This window comes from Podarcis vaucheri (genome assembly GCF_965113315.1).
Source record: "Podarcis vaucheri genome assembly, chromosome: 9".
In the NCBI taxonomy this organism is placed as follows: domain Eukaryota; kingdom Metazoa; phylum Chordata; class Lepidosauria; order Squamata; family Lacertidae; genus Podarcis; species Podarcis vaucheri.
The window spans coordinates 77,505-101,362 of NC_138767.1; the positions used below are offsets into that span (position 1 = coordinate 77,505).

Here is a 23,858-nt window from a genome sequence, read left to right on the forward strand (position 1 = left end):
GTTTAGTAGGTTAAAAATGATATTTTTACAAACTTTTCAAAGGTCAGGTTCATGTGCTTTTCCACTCAGCAGTTAGAAAACACAGGCAGTACAACTTAGGTTCCAGAGTAGTGAATGTCCCGTCGCGGGACTGCAGGCAGGTCTACGCCCCATCCCGAGCGGGGCGCTAAGTCCCGCCCCACTCGGGAAGGCGGCACAGAGCTGCCTGCCCTCCCGGGACTGGTGCACTTCTCCCCATCGCCAGCCCCACAAGCTCGGGGGACAGCGGGGAGGCAGAGCGTGCCTTCCCACTGTTCCCCGACCTGGTTCTTCCAGCCCCGCACCTGGGGGGGAAATATTTTTTTTTCTTTATTTCCCCCCCAAAAAACTAGGTGCGTCTTATGGGCCGGAGCGTCTTATGGGGCGCAAAATACGGTACACCTCTAAAAATTGCATGAGAAGCAGCATAACAAACCAGCATAACAAGAGAACAGTTGAATCCCAGAGCCAATTTATGACCCAAACACTTGAGCAGGTTTAAATGTGCTTTCAACTGGTATCCAAATAATAGCAGACATACATGCCAAAGAACCGACAATGAAGGCCTCTCTTGAAAGGGTGCTTGCTATTTGCACTTCTTCAAAAGAAGTTGTACTAAATGCTCCATTAAAATATCTGTTCCCTGGTTAAAAGGGGGGAGAACTTTTTACCCGATCAAAAGTTGTCTAAATAGCTTAATTGGTTGTTTGAACTTTGCAAACTGTGCACTTATTCTATAGAACAGGCACATCCAACAGGTGGATCGTGATCTACTGGTAGATCACTGGCTCCTCCCACAGAAGCTCAACAACTATAAGCTGAACCACCACCACCCCAAAAAATGGGGGTAGATCACTGCCAGATTTTAATTCAGAAAGTAGATCACAGCCTCTTGAGAGCTGGCCACCCCTGCTAGAGAATACCTTGCCTGCAAAAGAGGCTTACATAAGGGTTCAGCATTGTCTGATAATGAGTGTCTGTTTTTTGCTCTGGGTTTGGGTTTAGACCATAAGCCTGAAGAAAACCTTTTTGATTGCGGTGCTGATGTTCCTTGAGGCCGTTTCTGCAACAGGAAAAGCAAACAGCCTTCGAGTGTACATGAAATCCCCCCTTGTGGAATGCCTGATAGTAAGTCAGCTGCACACTCCGTACCCAGAAACCTGTAGTAAGTGAACAGACTAATCTGGTTGCTTCTCTAGACTTGCTACACCTATAAGCTGGTGGTCTGAGGAAGCATCCTCCCTGATCATCGCAGTGGTGGGTCCTCACCAAGTCTCTGCCCAGTGCCTGGCCACTGATCCAGAGACAGTTTGGGGCAGCACACAACCCAAACCCATAAAGTTCACTGGGCTGATTTGGGCCAGCTCTGTCCAGCTCACAGGTTGTTTGTTGCAAGTGATCAAGAGAAGTCACAGTGCTACTCTGTTCTGCTATGGTAAGACCCCACCAGGAGTCCCCGGTCCACATCTGGGTGCCACAACTCAGGAAGGATATTGACAAGCTAGAACATGTTCAGAGGAGGGTGACCAAGATGATCAAGGGTCAGGAAACCAAACCTTATGAATAATGGTTGAGGGAGTTGAGTGTGTTTAGCCTGGAAAAGAGAAGACAGAAGTGACAAGATAGCCGCCTTCAAATATCTCACATGGAAGAGGGACTTGGGGTGTTTTCTGCTGCTCCAGAGGACAGGACCCAAACCAATGGATTCAAGTTATAAGAAAGGAGATTCTGAATAAACAGTAGGAAGAACTTTTTGACAGGGAATGGACCACCTTGGGAGGTGGTGGACTCTCCTCCATCTCCTTAAAGTTCATTTACAGTATAATGCAATGCAAATTTATGAATAGGTTTTTCACTTGCATGAGCTCCCTGGGGTTACCTTCTGCTTCCATTAGCTATCAGCCTTCATTTGTCCGTAGTTGAGAGGGCTCATGCTTCCATATTGCCTACTCAAGATCTGTGTAACTTGCCCACTCCTGCCTTCATGGGACCAAAGTCCTGAGGAGGTCATCAACCCCACATTTACAGAGGAATCTGAGTGTAATGTTTAGTCCATATTGTTGCATGAAACCCTAATCTCTGAAGAGTGAGAGATTCTAGAGGTTCCAGGTGCTTACCCAGGATTTGGTTTCCTTGGAATGAGGAACAGCAGAGACTGGGGTGTCTGTAGGATATTTGGTTTATTTACACATATATACAACCTGAGCCCACAATGGACAGGTTTGCAGCATTAACACTCCCAAAGGTCTTGCTTCTCCCATAGGCGCAACAACTTTGGATCCAAAGCAGAAATTAGCCATGTTCTCTGACTCCTTTCTACAGCTGTCACAGGTTTGCCACAGCCTTGGATCCTAGCAGAAATCAGGCATGGCTCTGACTTTCTGCCTTCCCAGCCTGCTGCCTTGCTTCACATAACTCAACACCCAACTCTGGCCTCACTCTTTTAACTAGCAGTGAGTTGAGGGAAGGGGGCTCACCCATTTGTCTTCTGGCACAGAGCCACTTCCCTTGTTACCTTAGTGGCCCACACATAGAGGGGCATTACCTCACCAAGAAGCGAGCCTGGCTGTGGCAGGAATTGAATCTGTGCTGGATCCAGGAATTAGAAGGGGGCTCACACATACAGCCTACCCCCTCCCCAACTAATTCCCAGGGGAATTAGATACTTGGTTTTCCACCAAATCAATGTCCTCCCAAGTGGCACCATGAAGCACCTGCCAAGGCCCTGCCCAGCTCCATGATTAATATTTATTTTACATTGAGGGTGGGGTTGTTTGGTGGAGGGACTGCCTGCCCAGAAGCTGGTCTCTTGAGGTGGCAGAGCAGTTCTGGGTCTGCCTGCCAGGGTGCCTGCCATGCTCAGTGACGCCACTCACACTGTGTCCCTGCAATGACTGACAGGTGCTGATTGAGAGAGAGCCCATCCATGCCCTGACGGACAGCGTGCGCCAAGATGCCATGTACATCGTGACACAACTCAGGTAGGGGCAAAACGATGCTGGGGGGGGGGTTAAAATTCAGAGCTGCTCCCCTGGCTGAGAGTGGAAGGGGGGTGTGCTGAGTGGGTCCTGGCCAAGACAGTAGCCCAAGCAGCCTCTGCATGGGCTCAGGCAGGGGGGAGGGGCCCCTGGCAACCTCGGAGGGAAGATGCTGGAGATCAAGCCTTCTACAGGCCAGGCACGTGTCCTCAGAGCTGAGGGGTTCCCTCCCTTGCTACCATCCTTGACTGCAGCTGCAGGGTGCTTAGGAGCCCCAAGGTGCCTTTGTCGGACTGATGTGGACGTGAATCGAAGGATGTGACTCAATCGACTTGAGCACAACCATCATTTCACCATTTGCTGCCGCAGATTAATCTCAGGTGTGTTTCTTTTTCCTCAGCAAACTGAAGCCTCCCCTTGAGGCAGAGAAGAAGACCAGTCTCCTCTGTGCCTCCTTCCAAAGCATGTTTTGCTTGGCCCCCTTGGAGCTCCTGGAAGGGCAAATTGCGGCAGATGAGCAGGCAGCCAGCGTCAAAGTGAGCCCTTCCCTTTGCCGTCTCACTTGCATTGCAACATAGTTTCCGGATGAGAACTGCCCTGGAATTTACAATGAGCAGATGAGAGATCTGGCAAATCCCAACCAACTGTGCATGCAAATTTATGCACGTCTGTTTGCATGCCTCCACTTCCCATTGGCTGCTGCCATTGCATTCCCAGGGCTGAGCATGGTGCTCTTCTGGCCGTCATGCCCCAGGTGCTTATGGGGTGCGCCCCCCCCCCAGGCTCTGCCTTGCCTGGCCTCTTTGACGGATACTGCAGCTCCTTGAGTTGCCTGGCTTTTCACCCTGCTGGGTTTGGACCTTGTGCTGGCTTGGGGTGGCTTTGTGATGTTTTTGTACCGGTCAGCTTATTTTCTCTTTGTACCCATTGCTTTTAGCTGCATTTTACTGTTTAAAACTTGTCAGTAGTTGTCTGGCAGTGGCCACCAGCCAAATGGATGAAAGTGCTTGTGCTGAAGGAGCAGATCTCTCCCCACACAGGAAAGGGGCCCTCTGACAGCACCCTCTGGATGCGGCCCTGGCAGCATCTTGGCTGCCATTTTAGAACTTGTCATTTGGATCAATCTTCATTTCAAGGGCTCCTCATGGGTGCAGGACAGGAAACATGGGGAGCTGTGCTGCCCCACTGCACCTCCCCCCTCACGCCCGCCCATCCGCCACCAACACCAGAGCACACGAAACTGCTCCAGGCTCCATCAGTGAATTGAGAAGCTCCTTCTCTGTGCAGAATGGTCTCGATATGGCTGCTTTGTGGGTGGCATGGAGCTGCAGTGTGCTTATTGGGTGGGGAGAGGCCTGCGCCAGCTCTCTCGCCCTCCGTAGTCAAAGAGCTGGCAGAAAGCAGCCAACACCCAGATGCCCCTTACCTTTTCCTCCTCTACTCTGGCTAGTCCAGGCAGAGAAATAACTTCTTGGGATAATGACCAGGCCCCAACCCCATGTGGCAAGGGGGGTGGGTGTCAGCCAGGCTGTTTTATCTCTCTGGTGTGAGACTACAGGGTCCTGAGGCTTATACAAGGCTTGTGTTTCCTTTTGGAAATGAGGCACAGCAAAGTCTATGGCGTCTTTATGATTTGTTGTTGTTGTTTAGTCATTTAGTCGTGTCCGACTCTTCGTAACCCCATGGACCAGAGCACGCCAGGCACTCCTGTCTTCCACTGCCTCCCGCAGTCTGGTCAGACTCATGTTTGCAGCTTTGAGAACACTGTCCAACCACCTCGTCCTCCATCGTCCCCTTCTCCTTGTGCCCTCCATCTTCCCCAGCATCAGGGTCTTTTTCAGGGAGTCTTCTCTTCTCATGAGGTGGCCAAAGTATTGGAGCCTCAGCTTCAGGATCTGTCCTTCCAGTGAGCACCCAGGGCTGATTTCCTTCAGAATGGATTGGTTTGATCTTCTTGCAGTCCATGGGACTCTCAAGAGTCTCCTCCAGCACTATAATACATACATACATACATACATACATACATACAGGGACAACCATAGCTTTAACTATACAGACCTTTGTTGGCAAGGTGATGTCTCTGCTTTTTAAGATGCTGTCTAGGTTTATCATTGCTTTTCTCCCAAGAAGCAGGCGTCTTTTAATTTCGTGACTGCTGTCACCATCTGCAGTGATTATGGAACCCAACCAAGAAAGTAAAATCTCTTACTGCTTCCATTTCTTCCCCTTCTATCTTTATGATATATGGTTCATTTACCCATGTACACAACCTGAGCTCCAGAGGTCTTGCTTCTCCAGTAGGCACAATAGCTTTGGATCCAAAACAGAAATCAGCCCTGCTCTCTGACTCCTTCCTACAGTTGTCACAGGCTTTGTCAGCACATCACAACTCTGGCCTTATGTCCCCTGCTAACTACCTCTCTAGGCTTTGTTTCCTGAATGACCCACACTCAGACCAATTTGGCCTGGCTTGTATTGTTAACATAACCACTTTATCCAGGGGTTCAGTGTCGGGAACAGTTTAACCCCCCCAAGCCTGATTCATTCTGTTATTGTATCCAGGGATTTAGGATGTCTTGCACCCCACAAACTCTTAGCAAGGGGTAGGTAGGTAGGGAGGTAGATCACACAGAGAGAGAGACAGCCCCCATGCCTCTTTTCTGTTGGGCTGTGCAAGGTTAATGGCAGCTGCCTCTTTCTGCTCCAGGGGCTCTACTTCCAGACCATCAGCAGCTTTGAAGAAATGTTGCAGGCCCTGCTGCTGGAAAACCGAAGCCCAAGTGAGCTGGAGCACATGATGGAGGTATGACTGAATGCAAAGGAATGCAATGGTGGCGAGGCAAGCAGCATGATCCTTTGCGTGCTCATCAGCATGGGAGCTGGTGCCAGAGCCCCTCGCCTGCCCACCTCCCTGGGCAACAATGCTGTGGGTGTGCAGCTAGAGAGGGGGCAGCGGAAGGAGCTCTGGTGCCTTTGCCAAGCGCTAGCACCTCTCCTACTTCTCAGGCTCTCTCCACTTAGGCCACACATCACAGGATGCCAAGCAGATCTCTGAAGGGGGGCAGGGGATGTTCAGAGACATGTTTAGTGACATAAATCATTTGTTTTCTAAGATGCAGAGGTGACTGCTAATATGCAAACAGGAACAAACACACACCCAATTATTGGTCCTGCTAATTCTGCAAAATCTGACGGAAGAGAAGCGCTGTCTGCAGCCTTCAACTTCAGTCCCAGACTTCAGCCAGGAGACATTTCCTGAGTTTCCCCTTTGTCTTCCAGCTCATGGAGCCCTGGATGAAGGCAAAAGTCAACCATGTGCGAGAGAATGCTGTGGAGACAGCCATGAAGCTCTTGAAATTCGTCGCTACACATTTCCACTCAGACGTAAGTATCAGCAAAGTCTCCTTGGGCCCAGAATAGGCCTCTCTTCCTCACGTGCTCCTGGCCAGAAGCCCAGCAGGGACAGCCCTGGGGCAGCTGAGCCCCCTCCTCATTGCTCCCTTTGTCCACATATGGCACGGTGCCCCCTGGAGCCCATCACAGCGCCTGGCAGAGAGGGGCAGAGGAAACCTTGGCTCCCTAGGGAGGAAAAGAGGCCCAGGTTGGTGCTGAGCTGTTTGCTCCAGCCCCGCGTGGCCTGAGGACTCTTCTGCAGAAGATGTTTCCACAGCGGTGGCTGCAGCATCCAGACAAACTTCCACCACTTTGGGTGTTCTAGAGAGCTAGCCCTCTTGCACGACCAGGACTGGACTTTTCTGTGGTGGCTCCCCAACTATGGAATGCTCCTCCCCAGAGGCTCACCTGGCAACATCATTGCATGTCTTTACATGTCCTCTTTACCCAGGCCTTCGCCATTAAGCAATCTATGGCCTGTTACATGTGGGTGGGTGCTATTATGATGATTTTATTATCATGCTGTGTATTATTATGCTCCGTATTATTATTTTTTATTATGCTGTGTAAATTAAGTTCTTAATATTGTACACTGCCCTGGGATCTTTGGATAAAGGGTGGTTTATAATTTGAATTAATAATAATAAGATGATGGTGATGATGAAGATGATGATATGATGATGACTCAGGGCGTTGGGAGAATCCACGAAGGCCTCTTTGGACTCTTCATGGGTTTGTGGAGGGGGGAGGTCAATGCTCCCCTCAAGCAGACACACTCAGACTCCCCTGGCATTTCTCCTGAGCACGCATGGCATTGATCCTGCCCAAGCTGCTTCCAGACACGTGTCCTGTGGCGGTTGGGTAGCCGCAGTGGGCATCCCAGTCCATGCACAACAGCAGACAGCACCACCTTGAAGCCCGGAGGGCGCCTTGCCAGCAGCTCCTTCCCTTCCCTTCTGTAAATCAGTTCTCAGGGGAATTCTGCAAGTTGGCTCGTCTGACAGCTGTCCTGATTGCTCTGTGCAACGATCCGGTGCAGCGTATCAGTTCTTTTGCAGTGCAAGGAGTCAGTTGCCTGTATGAGGTCCTGCTGCGTCGGCAAGGTAAGACCTGGGGGGTCTGCTGCCACCACCACGTGCTCCTGAACTGCAGGGGGCTGGGGGCTCGACTGCCCTTGGCATGGCTCCCGATGCTGCAGTTCTGTGATTCTTTGCTGCTGTGCCCAGATAGTGAGTGAGCCAGAGGCCACAGGGGGTGAGGGGGTGTCAGCTGCGTCAGACTGATTTCTTAAAGGCCATCATTTGGGTCCAGTCCACATTTACATTGGTGTTTAGGGCACTAAATGACTCAGGCCCCAAATACCTGGAAGGCTGCCTCCTTCCGAGATGTTGCGTGGAGGGCGCCCTCTTGGTAGTTCCTCCACCTGCAGAAGCTGGAGGTTTGGCCTGGGAGAGGGTGTTCTGTTGTGGAACTCCCTCCCCGCAAGGGGTGCCTGCCTGGCATCTTCAATATGCAACGTCTGGCAAATGCTGAAGTCGCTGCTGCCCAGAGTGGTCTCCTCCTTTTCCCTCTGTTCCTTCAACAGCGCTGAAGAAGAGCAAGCAGAAGAGGATGAGGTGGTCAGTGAGGAGGTACTCGAGGTCCCAGGAAGAGGATGGCTTTTCTTTTCTGATTCCAGAGAGCAGCTGGCACATGGCCATGGTATGGTGACCAGTCCCCTGGCGCACAGAGGGACAGACAGCTCAGCCATGGTGGCTGGTTTCAGAATCCAGCTCTCCGTGTTACCCAGACAATTCCCCCGGCCCTAGCAAGTGTGTGTTGGCAGCAAATCTGAGGGGCCTCGGCAAAAGCAGCAGGGGGCCTCTCAGGATGCATTGCCCCCTGCACAGCAGAGTAGGGACCGGGCACAGACACACAAACCCATGCCACCCCCTGTGGAGCCATGAGAGGGGGTCGTGGTGGTGACAGCAGGGGTGCAAAGCCAGCATTAAAGACCACAAAAAATGTTGGACATGATCTCTGATCTACCGGAGGGAGGAGGGAGGGCCCAACGCCACAAGCCAGGTTCAGGTGGTGCCCTGCAGGTGCCCTGCACCTCACTCTCAGCAATGGAAACGGCCTCACGAGGTCCCAAGTGCCCCCTACAGGCTCCAGACCCCTGGGCCTCTGTGCATGGGCTCCAACTGAACCCCATGCCAGCCCCACCCCAATGGCATGGATCCCTGGTGGTGATGTGGGGAGAGGGGCCTGGCACTTGCCTGCAGCCAACAAAACCCATCATTTTGTCCTTGTGAGGGTCAGGGTGGGGGTTCACGTGGAGCGGCTAATGGGCAGGAACCTCCAGCTTTTCTGGACTATGATCTCTGATATAATAATACTCCAGCCTGGCCAAAATTTGCCCAGAACAAGAAGGTTCTGCTTGGTCCCTCTGACCATGTGGACCATCACCCAGCATCTCCCACCAGTCATGGACCTATGCGACACCAAAATTCGGCTCCCCACACCACTTCTTGCCTTTCGTTCTCCTGCAGCACCCCCAAGGCTCTTCACCCAGCGGCTGTGCTCCCCTAAATCCACCTCTTCTCCCACAGCCTCATACCTGCAGAGCAGCCATACTCCTCTCACTGCCTTCCCAAGGGGATGTAGATCTAGGCTTTTAAGAAGGGAACAATTATGCGTTTTTTATGGGATGTTTAAAATGAGAGCAAAGGGTGGCAAGGAAAAGGCGTCCACCATGAGCTGTTTGCTCCTGAAAGAAGGCCCCAAAGAGGCTGCCTTTATGCCAGGCTGGGCACTGGGGCCCCTCAGGCTCACTGGGGTCTGCCCTGCGGTCTTCCATTTGCCACTCCCTTTATGCCAGGCTGGGCACTGGGGCCCCTCAGGCTCACTGGGGTCTGCCCTGCGGTCTTCCATTTGCCACTCCCTTTATGCCAGGCTGGGCACTGGGGCCCCTCAGGCTCACTGGGGTCTGCCCTGCGGTCTTCCATTTGCCACTCCCTTTATGCCAGGCTGGGCATTGTGGCCCCTCAGGCTCACTGGGGTCTGCCCTGCGGTCTTCCATTTGCCACTCCCTTTATGCCAGGCTGGGCACTGGGGCCCCTCAGGCTCACTGGGGTCTGCCCTGCGATCTTCCATTTGCCACTCCCTTTATGCTAGGCTGGGCATTGGGGCCCCTCAGGCTCACTGGGGTCTGCCCTGCGGTCTTCCATCTGCTACTCCCTTTATGCCAGGCTGGGCATTGTGGCCCCTCAGGCTCACTGGGGTCTGTCCTGCGGTCTTCCATTTGCCACTCCCTTTATGCCAGGCTGGGCATTGTGGCCCCTCAGGCTCACTGGGGTCTGTCCTGCGGTCTTCCATTTGCCACTCCCTTTATGCCAGGCTGGGCATTGGGGCCCCTCAGGCTCACTGGGGTCTGCCCTGCGATCTTCCATTTGCCACTCCCTTTATGCTAGGCTGGGCATTGGGGCCCCTCAGGCTCACTGGGGTCTGCCCTGCGGTCTTCCATCTGCTACTCCCTTTATGCCAGGCTGGGCATTGTGGCCCCTCAGGCTCACTGGGGTCTGCCCTGCGATCTTCCATTTGCCACTCCCTTTATGCCAGGCTGGGCATTGTGGCCCCTCAGGCTCACTGGGGTCTGCCCTGCGGTCTTCCATTTGCTACTCCCTGGTCCTCTCACCTGGAGATGCTGCTGGGGTTGAACCCAGGACGCTTCCAGAGCAGGGAGGGTTCCTGGTGGGTCCGGCCCACCATTTTACCTTTTACTCTCCCCCTGCTCTTTGCAGCACTGTGAAGACCACCTGTTCCCCTCTCAGCTGACAAACTTCCTGCTCTCCGTTCTGGATAATCTGAGAGGCTCCAGCGCTGAGCTGCTGAAGGCTGCAGAGGAAGTGCTCAATGCCATTCTGAAGAACCACGCAATGAAGGTGGAAAGGGTGATTATGACTATCATTATAGATTTCTTTATACCCCACCTTTTCCCCTGTTGAGACTCAAGGCAGCTTGCAGATAAAACCAAGAACAGCTAAAAATATAGAAAAATCAGTCATCAGAATGCAGAACACTGATAGAAGTAAAACTCTGTGCATATATAAAGTCTTTTAAACCCATGCAAGTAATTACAATAAAAGCAGCATGGGACCAGCCGTTTCATGAAAGCAGTCAGTCCCCCAAAGCCTGTTGGAACAAGAAGGTCTTCACCTGCTGGCAGAAGCACAACAAGGAGGGAGCCAGTCTGGCTTCTCTGGGGAGGGAGTTCCAAAATTGCCTGGGAGCCGCACCCACCAAGAAGGCCCTGTCCTGGAGGGTGGTGGGACCGAGAGAAGGACCTCCCCTGGAGACCTCGGAGCTCAGGCAGGTTTGCGTGAGGGGATTCCCCTTTTCAGATAGCCTGGAGCTAATGGTCAGAAGAGTCCCTCAGCCTGGGAGCCTCTGCTCCACCCTGCTGGCTCAGTGACTCCAACTGCAGAGCTAGAGCTGCCTTCCCTTTGCAAATGATGAACCCCACTGAGACACAAAAGCCAAAAACGGAGTGTGTGTGTGTTGAGGTCCCACATAAACCGAAGAGCATTGGCACCCCAACATCTCTGGCGCTGGCCAGAACAAGGAGCCTTGGCCTGACTCCTCCCCTGAGAGCCCAAGGGGCACCTGGGGTTGGGCTCTGCTGGGCCGCCTTCAGCGCTTCTCTTCTCCCAGGTGAAAGACATCGTGGGTGCCATCTACCTGTGTCTGCAGCAGCGCCAGCACTCCTGCTGGACCCGGAAGGTGGTGCTGAGGGCCTTGGCCTTCATGGTCCCTTACCACATGGAGGAGGTGATGCGGAGCTGCCTGTCCTTCTCAATACCTGTCAACAGGTAGGCTGCTTGATTCTCTGGGTAACCGTGGCTAGGCTGCCCCCCCCCCCAGCCATGCTCTGCTCCCTGCTGCTGCTCCTCCCGGGGGAAGCCGCTGACTGATCCTGCATCCCGCGGGGCTGACTTCACAGGCACGCCAACGAGCTCTGGACAGTGATGGCTTCTGGCCCCCAGGTGGCCATCCAAGTCCTGCAGCTCCTGCTGAAGCACCTTCAGGTCAAGGATCCCCTGGAGAGCAACGAAGAAAGTGCCACCATGTCTCTGGCTGTGAGTAACGGGGCCTGGCCTGGCTGTGTCCCACCGACTGGCGGGTGGGAAGCTGGTCTTCTCTAGGCAGAGGGCCCCTCCCTCTCTCTTGGGTGTGAGCACTGGCACTTGGAGACAGGCGACAGTGGCGTGAATGGCCTTGAGGGGACATGGCAGCATGTTCCAGAAGAATAGGCCCAGTGAGGACAAGTGCCTGGCGCTCCTCTTCTTCAGGCCATGAACGTCATCTACGAGACCTTCCACATCCCAGGATACCGCAAGGCCTTGGCAGAGATGCACCTGCAGTTGTTCATCCCCTTGCTCAAGCAGGTCCTGTATGTGATGCAGCTGGACTTGCCCGACTCTTTGAAAGTCAGGCAGGAAATCCTCCTCAGAGAAAACACCAGCGCCCTCAGCTTCCAGAGGTACCTGACAGGATCCGTAAGGGAGCCTTGGCATGGCTGGTCCCCAGCAGGAAGCGGTGTGCGTCTGTTGGGGGGGGCAAGGGGGTCCTGCCCTGCAGCAGGAAGAACGGGGGGGGGATGCAGGCAGGGGGGGCTGTGTGGTGCAGTATGACAGGAGGCCCTTCTGGCTTCTCCATGGAGGCCGCCCCCTCCAGCAGGCAGGAAAGAGCTGGTGCAACAAGCGGGTTGGGGCTCTTTGTATGGAAAGAGGGAAGGAGGGGCCTTGGAGTCCACCTGCGTGGACGTTTTCCTGCCTGTTCTCCGGTCGTTGCTAAATGCAGCGTCTCCTAGAAATGGGAAGAAGCCTCTTCCTTTGGACTTGGGAGCCGCAGGCAGGAGTGGCACTGGTGGAGTTCACTGGTGCCTGGAGGAGGCTTCTGGCTTTCTTTTCCTGCCACGTTCTGCTCAGAAATAGGGCAGCAGAGCTGGCTCCCAAGACGTTTTGCTGCATGAGGTGAAGGGCAAGGTGGCACCTTCCCCCAAGGCACATACAGAAGCCCATGGGATTGGCAGGCGGATCTCACTCCAGTGCTGGTGAAAGGACAGCATCTCCCACGCACTTGAGGGCTGAAGGCTAGCATGGCAGCTACAGGGCAGGCGATGTGGCCCTCGCAGTCCCCTCCCCTCAGCCCCTGCCGCCTGAGGCACCTGCCTCTCTGCCTCATCACAGAGCCACTCCCAAGGCAGTATCTTGTGGGAGGAGAGTTTGGGGGAGTTCTGGGGAGATCTGACTCCTGGTGGTCCCTTGCAGAACTTCGGTGGAGATCATGAAGAACCTCTTCTCTGTGGCTGGAGACTGGGCCGTCTATGCCTGCATCGAGTTCCAGCAGGGATGGATGGTGCTGAGCACCCCGGATCGCTTCTTGCAAGGCACTCGCCTAATGGCCAGGTGAGGGGAAGCCCTTCCCAGGCCTCCTTCCTGGAGGGTGCAGGTCCCCCTCGTCTCCGCTGCCTTTGCTCCTCCTCCCCACTTTGGCCCTCCCCAGAGATCCTGCCTTCTCCACTTGTCGCCTGAGCAGGGCCATGACCGAGTGCGACAGCCCCCAGATCCCCGGCATCTTTGGGGAAGCAGCGCTCATCCTCAACAGCGAGGAGGACGAGATGAAAAAGATGACTGCGCTGGCTCTCGTCATCGAGGTGAGGCGGTGCCAGGGGGTCAGAGGGGCAGCTGCCAGCTGGATTCTTCCTCCCACCCCTCAGAAGCCCTGAGAGGTCAGGGCAAGCGGAGGGCTGGGGAAAGGGGTTTCTCACAAGGACGGTCCTGGAGCCCAGGACAAGTCGGGGGGGGGGCTTCACTGAGTCGTTTCTCGCCTCCTCTCAGGCTGCCTCTTGGCGTCTCTGTGGGAGGGGGTCCCATCAGGGCTTGGGGGTCCTTCCGCTCAGCCTTCCCTCCTGCCTCTCAGTTCCTCAAAAGCCCATCCGCTGTCAAGATGATGAACCGGTTCAGCCTCCGAGACCACCTGGAGGAAGGATCAGCAGCCGCCAACCCCGTCATCAAGGAGCTGTGCCTGAAGGGGCTTGGCAGCTTTGTCTTCCAGCCGGCAAAGGTGAGGGGGGCCCCCAGGAAGCAGCTGGAGCTTGGAGGGCCCCAGGGGCTGAAGAGCGGCTTCATGCTCTGCCCCCCACAACAGGGCTTCCATTTGGGCCTCTCGTGCTCAGCTCAGGTGAGGCTCCCTCTGGGACACAGCCTCCTGGAGGGAGGGAGGGAGGGAGGGAGCCTCTTCCAAGAGGGGGTGGCCAAGCAGGGGCCCTTTGCCCCTAACCCCCAGGCCAAAGGGCCGAAGGGAGATCCTGAACAAGCACCAGGGAGAAGGAGCAGCCAGTGTCCTGCCAGTCTCTTGCCAGCGCAGCTGCAGCAGACTCTGGGGGCATGGGGGGTTCATCTTTTAGCCAGGAAAGCCCTCTCAGATGAGGAGTCAGCAGGACTCCCCCAAAAACCTCCTCCGCTCCTTCAAAGCCTTTGCTTCCTGCATCACCCGGCCCCTGGTGGGTGGGGGTCTCCCTGCCTTCACTCACTCTCCTCCCCACCCGCATCTTGGTGCTCTGCCAAGGCAATAAATACTTCTGGTCAGGACAAAGCTGGGGTGGGAGAGGAAGCAGTTGGGAGGCTGCCTGAGCAAGCGAGGGTGCTTGACACCCCTCACAGATGTGGCTGGTGTGAGCAGCGGATGCTGAGGCCCCCCCCAGCCCCTCCACTCTCTCCCCCCCCCCTCAGGTCAAGGTTCTCCGTGAGGAGCTGCCCACCCTGATTGGCTCCGTCTTCAGTGGCCGCGAACAAGACATCCTGCAGGGCCTGCAAGACATCATGACTGCCATCTACGAGATGGACGGCCAGGGGATCGGGCCCCTCTGCATGGACCTGGCCCTTAACGTGCGCTCCTTTTTCGAAGATGTGAGTGGGGGACGTTTGGGGAAGGAGGATGTTTGCAAAGGCGCAAGGCCAGGCAGCCAGCGCCTCGAGGGTCAGCGTCAGCCATGGGCCTGCCTCTTCTCCTCTGGCCACTGGCCTTTGCTGCTGCTTAGACACCCAGTGGAGAGCAGAGAAGGGAGCCTGGAGGCAGAGCAGAAACACTTCCCCCTGAGTGCCTGGACGGGTTCAAATCTTTTTGAGAAATGTTGTTTTCACCAATATCTTCATTTTTGTGCACACTTTTGCCCAAAGTATTCATTTTGAAAACATTGGTTGGAGAATTTCATCACATAATTTGAATATATGTGAACTTCAAAGGATGGTTCTGTTCTCACATTGCTTTAGAAAGTGTGGATCTGATTGATTTGGCTTCAGGTGCAAGCCAAAATGCCTTTCTCTTCCGCCCCGATCCCAGTGGCCTCTGGTTAAACAGTGCTGGAGAAGGCACAGTGCCCCCAAGAGCTGGGGGGCGAGAAGCACTTGTCATCCAGTGCCCCCCCCCCCGACACACCTTCCTGCATCTCCCCCCTGTGTTGCGCAGCTGTCCTGGCCCTGACCTGGGTGTCTCTTGTGCGCCTTGGTGTTCCCCCTCCCAGGAGCGAGGCCCCGTCCGTGCAGCATCCATCTCCCTGTTTGGGCAGCTGGTGATGAAGGCCAAAGAAGCAGACAAGCCTCTCCTGAGGAAGGAAGTCCTCTACAGCCTCCTTTCTCTGCTGCTCCACCTGAAGGACCGAGACGGCACAGTGGCCATGGCAAGTAGCCTCAGTGCCCCCCGAGGGCGGGAGCCCAGCCCTTTCCTCAGATCTGCAAGGCCAGCGCTCTGGGCTCAGGGACAACTGCTCTGCATGCAGAAGATGCTTTGCCTGGCAAGACCCCTGCCTGGAGCCAGGAGAGCCATTGCTGCCAGTCCGTGTGGGCAGCACTGAGCTAGGCAGACTTGATGGTCTGACTCACTGAAAGGCAGCTTTTGGGAAACTGCTCCCCTTACATTGTGAGCAGTGGAGGACTGATTGACACTCGTCATTTAATAATGCATTATTAAAATGTGACACCAGGGGGCGATGCAGAGCAGTGAGCCTCTGACAATGGGAAACTCCTTTTTTAAAAAATTTTATTAACATATAAAACACATACATATACATTTACACAATACACATACACAACACACTACCTTATTTTCATAACATAAAACATACCTACATTACTCTATATACTACCTACCTATACTGTACATATCAATATACCTACACACCTCACAGACACCCACCAAGTGACTTGACTTCCAGCCATTCTTGTTACGCTACTTTATTTTTCCATCTAGCTTAAACGCATTTCATTATTTCTTTAATCTCTTCTTCTATCTTGACTTTACTCTCCTTTCACTCTAATCATTTTCTGGATTCATTCAATATCTGTCAGATATTCATGACAATGGGAAACTCCTATTAAGCTTTATAGAACGTTTTAATTTAAGACGTTTAGAGCATCAATGTAGATCCAGCTGGAATCTCCCTTTGAGGTCAAGGGGAAAGGGCACCACTCCACAGGGCAGCCCCCACCCAGAGGGTCCCAGACTCTATCCCTGCTGCCTCCCAGCATTTTCTGCTAAGGCCACTACCTGAAACCTCGGAGAGAGCTGCTGGTCCGTGCGGACAGTCCTGGGCTGGTGACTTGGCCATGGTGAGCTAGCGCTCTTTCTTCCTAGCAGCTCTCCTGACCAAGCAGCCTGAATCTGGGCAGCCAACAGGGAGGGGAGCAGAGAGGGAAGGAGATACCGGCTGCTGGCAAAGTGGGGGGAGCCGTCCTCTGAAGCATCTCTTTGGATCAAGTGCAGCTGCCTCTCCTCCTCCCTGGGTGACCCCCCGGCTTTCCCTCTGCTTGCAGAGCTGCAAATTGACCCTCCTGCACTGCGGGGTCTTCCTCGGGTGGGCCCACCTGAAGCTGATGTTCCGGAGCCTGGCCTGGGATGACCCCCGGAACTGCGTGGTGAATGTGTGGAAATACCTGGTCAGTGGGGCACAGAGTCTGAGGTTTGGTTTTTCAGAGATAGATACAAAATTATTGGCATTCATGTGTCTCCATGCCCCCATCTGGCCACATTTTTCTCATCCTCCATAATGACCCCCATCATGCTCAGCAGCCCCCTCTCAGCTTCCCAGCCTTTTTTATTTCCTCCCTGTCAATGTCTCTGAAGCTGCCCCCAGTGCGGCCGCATCCTTGAATTGGCCTCCAGAGCCCCAGTCTTCTGCTGCTGTGAGCGAAGGAGATGCACAGCTTTGGGGCTGGAGGGCAGCTGCTCTTTTTCTTGCAGAGGACAAACACAGGAGAGAAAAAAGATCCTTCCCTTCCCACAGGTGCTCCCACCCAGATAACAGGAGGTTTCCAGATTAAGAGCTTGGCAAGCTGTGCTGTTGGGCATAGGAACCAATTCCTAGGGGCTGAGGGGTCTTTCCCCCCCCCCCCCGAAACTATTTGAGGGGGCTGGGCCTTCCCAAAGTTAATGGGCATTGCCCTTCAAATGGTTTGGGTGCACCATGTCATGTGGTTGAGTATGCAGGGCGGGACTTTCCTGCCCCCCCCCCATATTTTATTGAGGTTGGCACCCCTGCTGTCAGATGTGGCTCTGCTGTAAATATCAGCCCGTCATTTATCTGTTTGATTTCCAAGCTGCCCCACTTCATTGATGAGAACAAGGCCTTCTCTGCAGTGGCTCCCCCTCTGTGGAATGCTCTCCCCAGGGAAGTTCGCCTGGTGCCTTCATTATACACCTTTAGGCTCCAGGCAAAAGTGTTCCTTTTTAACCAGGCCTTTGGTTGAATTGATTGACATCCTATGCCCTTTTAAATGTGGCTGTTTTTGGAGGGGTGTTACTGGGTTGTTTTTATTTTAATTATATAAATTGTGGTTTTTATGTTGATCTTTTACGTGAACTGCCCTGAGACCTCCGGGTATAGGGTGGTATATAAATTCTCATCATCACCATCCCAGGACACTTGGACCAGGCAGGCAACTGGGAATGGGGAGCCTCTGGCCCCAGCAGGGGGTGGGGATTGAGGCCAATTCAAGGACACAGCCGCACCAGAGCATCTCTGGCACAGATTTTGGGACTGGTGTGGGGGACCGCTGGCCCTCGAGATGCCGCTGAGCTACAATTCCCATCCTCCCTGGCGTTGGCCATGTTTGGTGGGGCTGATGGGAGTTGTAGTTCAGCAGCATCTGCAGGGCCAGGGCTTCCCTTGTGTGATGCAGTAGGCCTAGCCCTGCCTCTCAGCAGGGAGAGAAAAGAGCTGCTTGCTTGGGAGTCTCTGCTTCCCCATGCCCTGCAAATGGCCGGCCGGCCTCCCTAAAGGTTGCAGCACCAAGGGGCCACGTCCTGAAAGGCCCTTGTTGTGTTTCCGCCTTGGTTGCACTGCTTGCTTAAGGAGCAGCAAAGGCTTGTCAATAATCATTCTTTATTAAATGTATATATCCCCCTTTGCCCGCGGATCAGAGGGCAGCTTAACCTGCCTGTAGGAACAGACTCAAAATTGAGGAGGAATGAAAGCAGCCTCCGCAATCCATGCCAGCCTTTTCTGTCTCTGCAGATGAGGAACCACCACGATGACATCCACGTTTTCATATCCCAGGCCTTGGGATACCTCCATCACCCCCAGGTGGAAATAAGTCATGCAGCCGCCCGATTCACAGGTGAGCAGAGAACAATGCTCCTCTCCCCTTCTGGGAAATAGGCCTACTCTGAGTTAGCACTTCTGCCAATGCAGCTGTCAATGCAATGGGGGCATAAACCTTCACTATTGGGCATTATTTTGTGGCTGAAGAAAGGGAGCACAATGCAGTGCGCTGGACTCCCTGCAGGATGTGTGGCATCCCTGGGGGTGACAAGGAGCCCAGGAGATAGGCAGTGGGTGGGCTCTTGCCTTCACCCCCACGAGGGGGGCGGAGCAGAATCAGAGCCACCAGGAGCCTCAGGCCTCCTGACATTGCCTCACCTCCACCGACATGGCCTCCCCTCTTTCTGAGACCCCTTTCCCAATGTTTATTGCCTCATCTGTGAATGAGCCGCACAAGGATGAATAAGCCTTTGCATTTGAAATGGTGCCTTCAGACTTTGGGCTTGTAGATCTCTCCGCTTGCAAACCAGCAGAGTCAAGCCCAAACCGCCTCGTGTTCCTCTTTGTGTAGGTCACACTCTCAACTACTACAGCTCTGAGCTGTCAAAAAACCTTGAGCAGGAGGACATTGTCTACCTGAACAAAGGTAAGGGGGGAGGGGTGCCCTTCCGCTTTGCGCACTTTGGGGAGGAAGACCTTCTGGTGCAGGCCCAGAGCTACAGAGGCAATGCCCGCCCCCCCACCAGGCATGAAACAACCCATGGCTTTAGGCATCTTGCGGAGGCCTCTTTCTTGTGTGTCCAGCCTCTCCCTGACCCGTCAGATTTGACCCTGTTGTTCCTGCAGTCCAGCTTCTCTCTGCTTTTATAGTCATGTTTCACTGGTTGGTATGACATTGTGTTTCTGCTCTGTTATCTTTATCTTGTATTTTTTTCATGTGATTGAGGGACTTTTAAAAGTCAAACGACTTAGAAATGCCTTAGATATTGTTGGGCTCACAGCTCCCATCCTCTGGGCCAGAGCAGCATCTGATCCCCCCCACCCCGTTTCCGTCTCCAGGGGAAGGAAAGCCCCTGTAGCTGGTTTGGGGTTAGATGGCCAGGGCTCTGCCTCCTGCCCCAAGAGCCAGAACCCGAGTCCCTCTGGCCACCTCAGTAGCAGCTGAGAGTCAGGATGGGCCCCCTCAATGCCTAGCCCCATGGATCCGCTGTGGAAGCTCCACTGGAGGGAGGCAGTGGAGGATCAAGCAGCCTCTGCCTCCCTGTGCAACCCAGAGGCCACCGTGAGGGTGGTGGAAGGGGTTCTCCGGTGGCTGGGGCTGCTCCTGCTCCCAGGACTGTGTCCAGAGCGAGGGCTTCGTGAGGCTGACCCTCTCCATGGGTTTCTATAGGGCTGCAATCCTAGCCGGGGTGAGCAACATCACCGTGACTGGTGGCGGCCAGGCCTTGTTGGAACCGCCTTGTGACCAGCACACCTGCTTTGCTCTAGTTTTCCAGGAGTTTGAGTCCAGCCCAGATCCCATCATGGTGCACTTTGCAAAAACGTACCGGGTGGTTTTGCAGAAGCTGTCAGTGAAGCGGAGGTGAGCTGTGAGGCAGGCGGGTGGGTGGGTGCCCTCGGGTGCCAAAGACACCTTGGCCAACAGAATGGGGAGTGTTCGGGGGAAAGTGGAGACGTTGGTGGTGCCAAGGGATGAGCAGGATGCGTAGTGGGGGTGCCTGTGCAAGGGAGCAAGGGGGGCAGAGGAATGGGTGCAAGGCCAGGGACACAAGGCCAGTGGAGGGAGGAGCGGGGCTGACCAGGGCCACAGGACCAGCCGTCCGCAAGTAGCCAGAGGATGGGAAAGGTGCCTGGAGAAGCAAAGACTGAAGTGCCATCTACCCTTCCTCCCCTCCAGGCTGTCAGGTGCTGGAGAGAAGAGCACTCCAGAGACCAAGGGCAGCTCTGCAGGTGAGACACAGCCAGCTCAGCTTCAGCCGCCTCTTCTGCGGGATTCCATCCCTCCTTGGCACAGTCACAGGCCTAGAAAGAACCCAGACTCACCCCTCCTCCCTCTAGAACACCCTTGGTTGCTTCTTTGCAGGATAGTGACCACCAGGCACTTGGCGCTCTCCTCTGTCCCCTTTTCAAGAGGGCAAGAGGCTTCTGCGGAGTAGGTGGATTGGGCCCAGGTCCAAGTCCTGCTCTTCTCACCATCACCTTGGCGGGGGGGGGGGCTCCCTAACGAGGCAACATGGGAGTGGCTGCCTGGCTGGGGGAAAGCTGAGCTGCTGTGTGGCTAGAAGTGCTGGGAAGTGGGCAGGCTGAGGTTAACCCCTTGGGTCTCTCTCACTCTCACGCCCCAAAGGGAAACTGCTCAGCGAGTGTGACAGCAGAGCGCCCAGCCCAATGTTGCTGCCACCAGAATCGCCAACGCCACGCCCCCCACTGCTGGAAGGGACTGCCTTTCTGGGCTTGGAAAGTCCCAGGAGAGCCAAGCGCAGCATCACCCAGCGAGGTATTGCTGGCGGGGGGGGGGGCGGGTTGGGGGCTGGCTCAGACATGCCTCAGCCTCCAGGGCAGGGAGGGCCAGAGGACAGTGTTCAAGTGGCCCTTGCTTGCTTTGGGTTCCAGTCTTCCTTACTCCTTCTCCCAGAACACAGGATGGTCAAGGGGACTCTTCATGCCAATGCTGCCCACTTTGCCCCATTACAGGGAAGCAGCCCACCGAGTCCAGCCGAGGAGACCGAAGGCATTCAGCTGAGGCCCCGGCTGGGATCTCCACTCCTTCCAGAAGGACCGCCAGTGGTGGGAGGAAGCAGAGCCCTCAGCATGCAGGTGCCCACCTGAGCCAGGTGGACGGTCAACCATAAAGGTATCGCTTTAGGACAGTCTCTAGGCCAAGTGTGCTGGGCCTTCCCTGGACTGATGACATTGGGGCACCTGTGGGCAAAGAGCACCCAAAGGAGCCATGCCACGTCAGAGCAGAATAATAATAATAATAATAATAATAATAATAATAATAATAATAATAATTTATATCCCGCCCTCCCCAGCCAAAGCCGGGCTCAGAGCGGCTAACAACAGTAAAAATGATACAACATTCTAAAATCATTTCATTATAAAATCAATTCAAATCAGATTAATGACAACCATTGGGCTAGAGTTCTGTGAGGATTGCCAAAGGAGGGGGTCAGGCTGTGTCCTGGCCAAAGGCCTGGTGGAACAGCTCCGTCTTGCAGGCCCTGCCGAAAGATGTCAAGTCCCGCAGGGCCCTAGTCTCTTGGGACAGAGCGTTCCACCAGATCGGGGCCATGGCTGAAAAGGCCCTGGCTCTGGTTGAGGCCAGCCTAACCTCCCTGTGGCCCGGGACCTCCAAGATGTTTTTGTTTGAAGACCGTAAGGTCCTCCGTGGGACATACCAGGAGAGGCGGTCCCGTGGGTACGAGGGTCCTAGGCCGTATAGGGCTTTAAAGGTTAAAACCAGCACCTGAGCAGAGCCAGCCCACCTTCCCTCCTTCTGCCAAGGAGTCTAGCCAAAGAAATTAGCAGAAGGCTCTTCTATTTAGAAATGGGGAATGCAGAATATTTCCAGTTGCAGCAGCTGACTGAAACCAAAATGACTGATATTTTAAGCAGCTCCTGATATTCATTGCCCACCTGCTTCCCCCTTCAGCCTCAGCCCCTCTGAACAGACTGGGGCCCATGTTTAACCTTTAGGTTTGCAACTGATGGAGGGTGTCCAGCCATGACAGTCAAGGGCCTCAGGCAGGAGAAAAAGGCACAAGCTTTTCCCAGCGTCCCAAGACGGGGTGTCGACCATATGGCCAAAGCACTTGGTCTGAAATTCCCATCCCTTGATGCAGCCCCAGCGCATGCAGACACCAGCCCTCTTTCAGCCCTGTGGGGGGTGGGGGAGTGGCAGGGTAAAAATAATAAAGTTGTTGTAGTAGTACGCAGGCCAGGCCCTGACATCTGTCTTTTTCAGGCTGCTTGCAAATGGTGTGCTTGGAGGCACCTGCTGAAGAGGGCCCCCCACCTTGTGCTCCAAGGACCCCCGCAAGGGCCCTGGCTGCTGCCCTGTCCGCAGGTGACAGCAGGGCTGCTCCATGATGTGCCGGAGTCAAGGCCACGCTCCTGCCACTGCCCTTGGTCTATTGTGACTTGGGCGCCCACCCAGCACCCTCACGTACCAGCTGGGTGACCGGCCGGGCCAGGCTCTGAAAGGAGCCCCTTCCCTGACGCCAGTCAGAGCAGGCTCAAAGGGCACAGAAGTGGGACTTCTTACCATGGACCTACATCTTCCATACTTGGGAAACGCCTTTGGAGCAGAACAGGGCCTTCCCAGTTCTGCACTGAGCCCTCATGGATCAAGCTGCTGTGGCAGTGCTGCCTCCTGCTCCTCTGGAACGCAGGTCTCCTTCCCAGTGGCACCAGCAACCTCCGCACAAAAGCACCACCACAGAGGGCTGCTGCAGTCACAGCTGGGGGGGGGGAGCCTCCTGGATGCAGTGGGCAGGATGCGGGCATCCCTCTCCCTGCACTGCTTCCCAGAGAGCCTCCCTGAATCGCAAAAGGAACGAGCCTCTGAAAACAAATCTGGCAGGGAACTCTTAAGAGACGACTCCACATGGACATCACAGGCGTGAAGGATTGTGGGCAAGGACTAAGGAGGGCAGGCCCAGCCAGAGCACAGGCCTAGACCTCAGCAGCAGTCCAGAAGTGGGCAGCCTTTGGCACCAGGAAGGCCGCCAGGCCCAGCTGCAGCGCCGGATCTAAGAGCAGCAGGAGAGGGAAGAGGCTTTGGGGGACCCAGCTGCTGCGTAGAAATCACAGTGCCATTGCCAGCCCCCACCCAGAAGAGCGGCCTGCCCTGAAGCTTCCCCCCCAATACTGGACAGCGTCTGACTGGCACACAGGGCAAGGAACGGTTTGGTGGCCTGGCAGGACCTGAGTTTGAAGTTGCTCTGTGAGTTGGGTTGAGGGTTCCCTGGGACTGTGAGGCAAGATCTAAATGTTAAAAATAAATCCATATGCACGAATCTGGCTGGGCAGCAGCCATTTCTCCACCACAGGGCAGGTGAGCCTGGCCAGGACTGCTTCCCCAGAACCATTGGCGGGAGACCCTGCCTGAGGGGCACCCGGAAAGCCTGGCCACAGCAGCGCCAAGGGACCTCTTCCTCTGCCCCCCTCCTTCCTAGCTGGGACTCAAAGACCCTCCCCAGCAGCTGACCTCCTGCCTTGGAGTCCCAGACCCTGCTTCTGACAGCAGAGCCATCCCCCCATAACGCTTCAATGGCTCCAACAACGGGGAAGTCTCCAAACAAGCTGGGCTAGGGGAGCTCCCACTGCCTCCCCCCTTTTGGAAGCAGGAAAAGGTGCATTCCCTCTTTGCTGGAATGCCCAACTGGGGACACCCCCCAAAAAATAAGCCCAGGAAATAAACACCCATCCAAATCTCTTTGCATAGGTGTTTGCCTTCTGGGTTGGGGGACACCGCCCAAAAGGTGGTGCCAGGAGGACATATCCAGGGAGCTTTGTGGTTGGTGGGAGAGGGACCCCTGCCCCCCCCCCAACTCCACAGAGACTTAGCAAGCAGAGAGGCAGTTTTGCCACTAACTAGATGCCAGCAGGCACTTTTCGCCCATCACCCCACTGCCTGATGGAGCCGCCCCTGCCTGCACCGGCCCCCCAGATGCCTCTGACCTGAGAGGCAGCACCGTGTGGCTGTCTTCCCTGGGCTAGGGGGGCTCACGGAGCCCCGTCAGTGAGGAGGGCTGCTGGGCCACTGCAGAGCCAGGGACAGAAAGACGGCAGGCTCAAGAGTTTTTTCATCCGCCACAAAACAAGGCCTTGTGAAGTCAGAAGTGCAGAGGCAGTAGCCGCTTCCAGATGCTGGTCAAAGCAGC

General features: G+C 54.9%; 1 protein-coding gene across 1 annotated transcript in view; it reads left to right on the forward strand.

The window, feature by feature from the left end:
• Positions 1-22,991, forward strand: part of LOC309540131 (maestro heat-like repeat family member 5) — a 66,443-nt gene extending 43,452 nt beyond the window's left edge. Inside the window, exons 11-34 of the mRNA XM_082236820.1 lie at positions 1,024-1,146; positions 2,920-2,999; positions 3,397-3,532; positions 5,704-5,799; positions 6,276-6,380; positions 7,357-7,492; positions 7,975-8,090; positions 10,172-10,321; positions 11,082-11,239; positions 11,371-11,506; positions 11,720-11,910; positions 12,701-12,838; positions 12,969-13,086; positions 13,353-13,496; positions 14,165-14,341; positions 14,956-15,111; positions 16,244-16,366; positions 17,944-18,046; positions 18,542-18,616; positions 19,459-19,552; positions 19,868-19,920; positions 20,318-20,467; positions 20,665-20,824; positions 21,938-22,991. Of these exons, the coding sequence (XP_082092946.1) occupies positions 1,024-1,146; positions 2,920-2,999; positions 3,397-3,532; positions 5,704-5,799; positions 6,276-6,380; positions 7,357-7,492; positions 7,975-8,090; positions 10,172-10,321; positions 11,082-11,239; positions 11,371-11,506; positions 11,720-11,910; positions 12,701-12,838; positions 12,969-13,086; positions 13,353-13,496; positions 14,165-14,341; positions 14,956-15,111; positions 16,244-16,366; positions 17,944-18,046; positions 18,542-18,616; positions 19,459-19,552; positions 19,868-19,920; positions 20,318-20,467; positions 20,665-20,822 (2,916 nt within the window). The 3' untranslated portion in view covers positions 20,823-20,824; positions 21,938-22,991. The remainder of the gene's footprint in view (positions 1-1,023; positions 1,147-2,919; positions 3,000-3,396; positions 3,533-5,703; positions 5,800-6,275; positions 6,381-7,356; positions 7,493-7,974; positions 8,091-10,171; positions 10,322-11,081; positions 11,240-11,370; positions 11,507-11,719; positions 11,911-12,700; positions 12,839-12,968; positions 13,087-13,352; positions 13,497-14,164; positions 14,342-14,955; positions 15,112-16,243; positions 16,367-17,943; positions 18,047-18,541; positions 18,617-19,458; positions 19,553-19,867; positions 19,921-20,317; positions 20,468-20,664; positions 20,825-21,937) is intronic.
• The last annotated feature ends 867 nt before the right edge of the window (positions 22,992-23,858 follow it).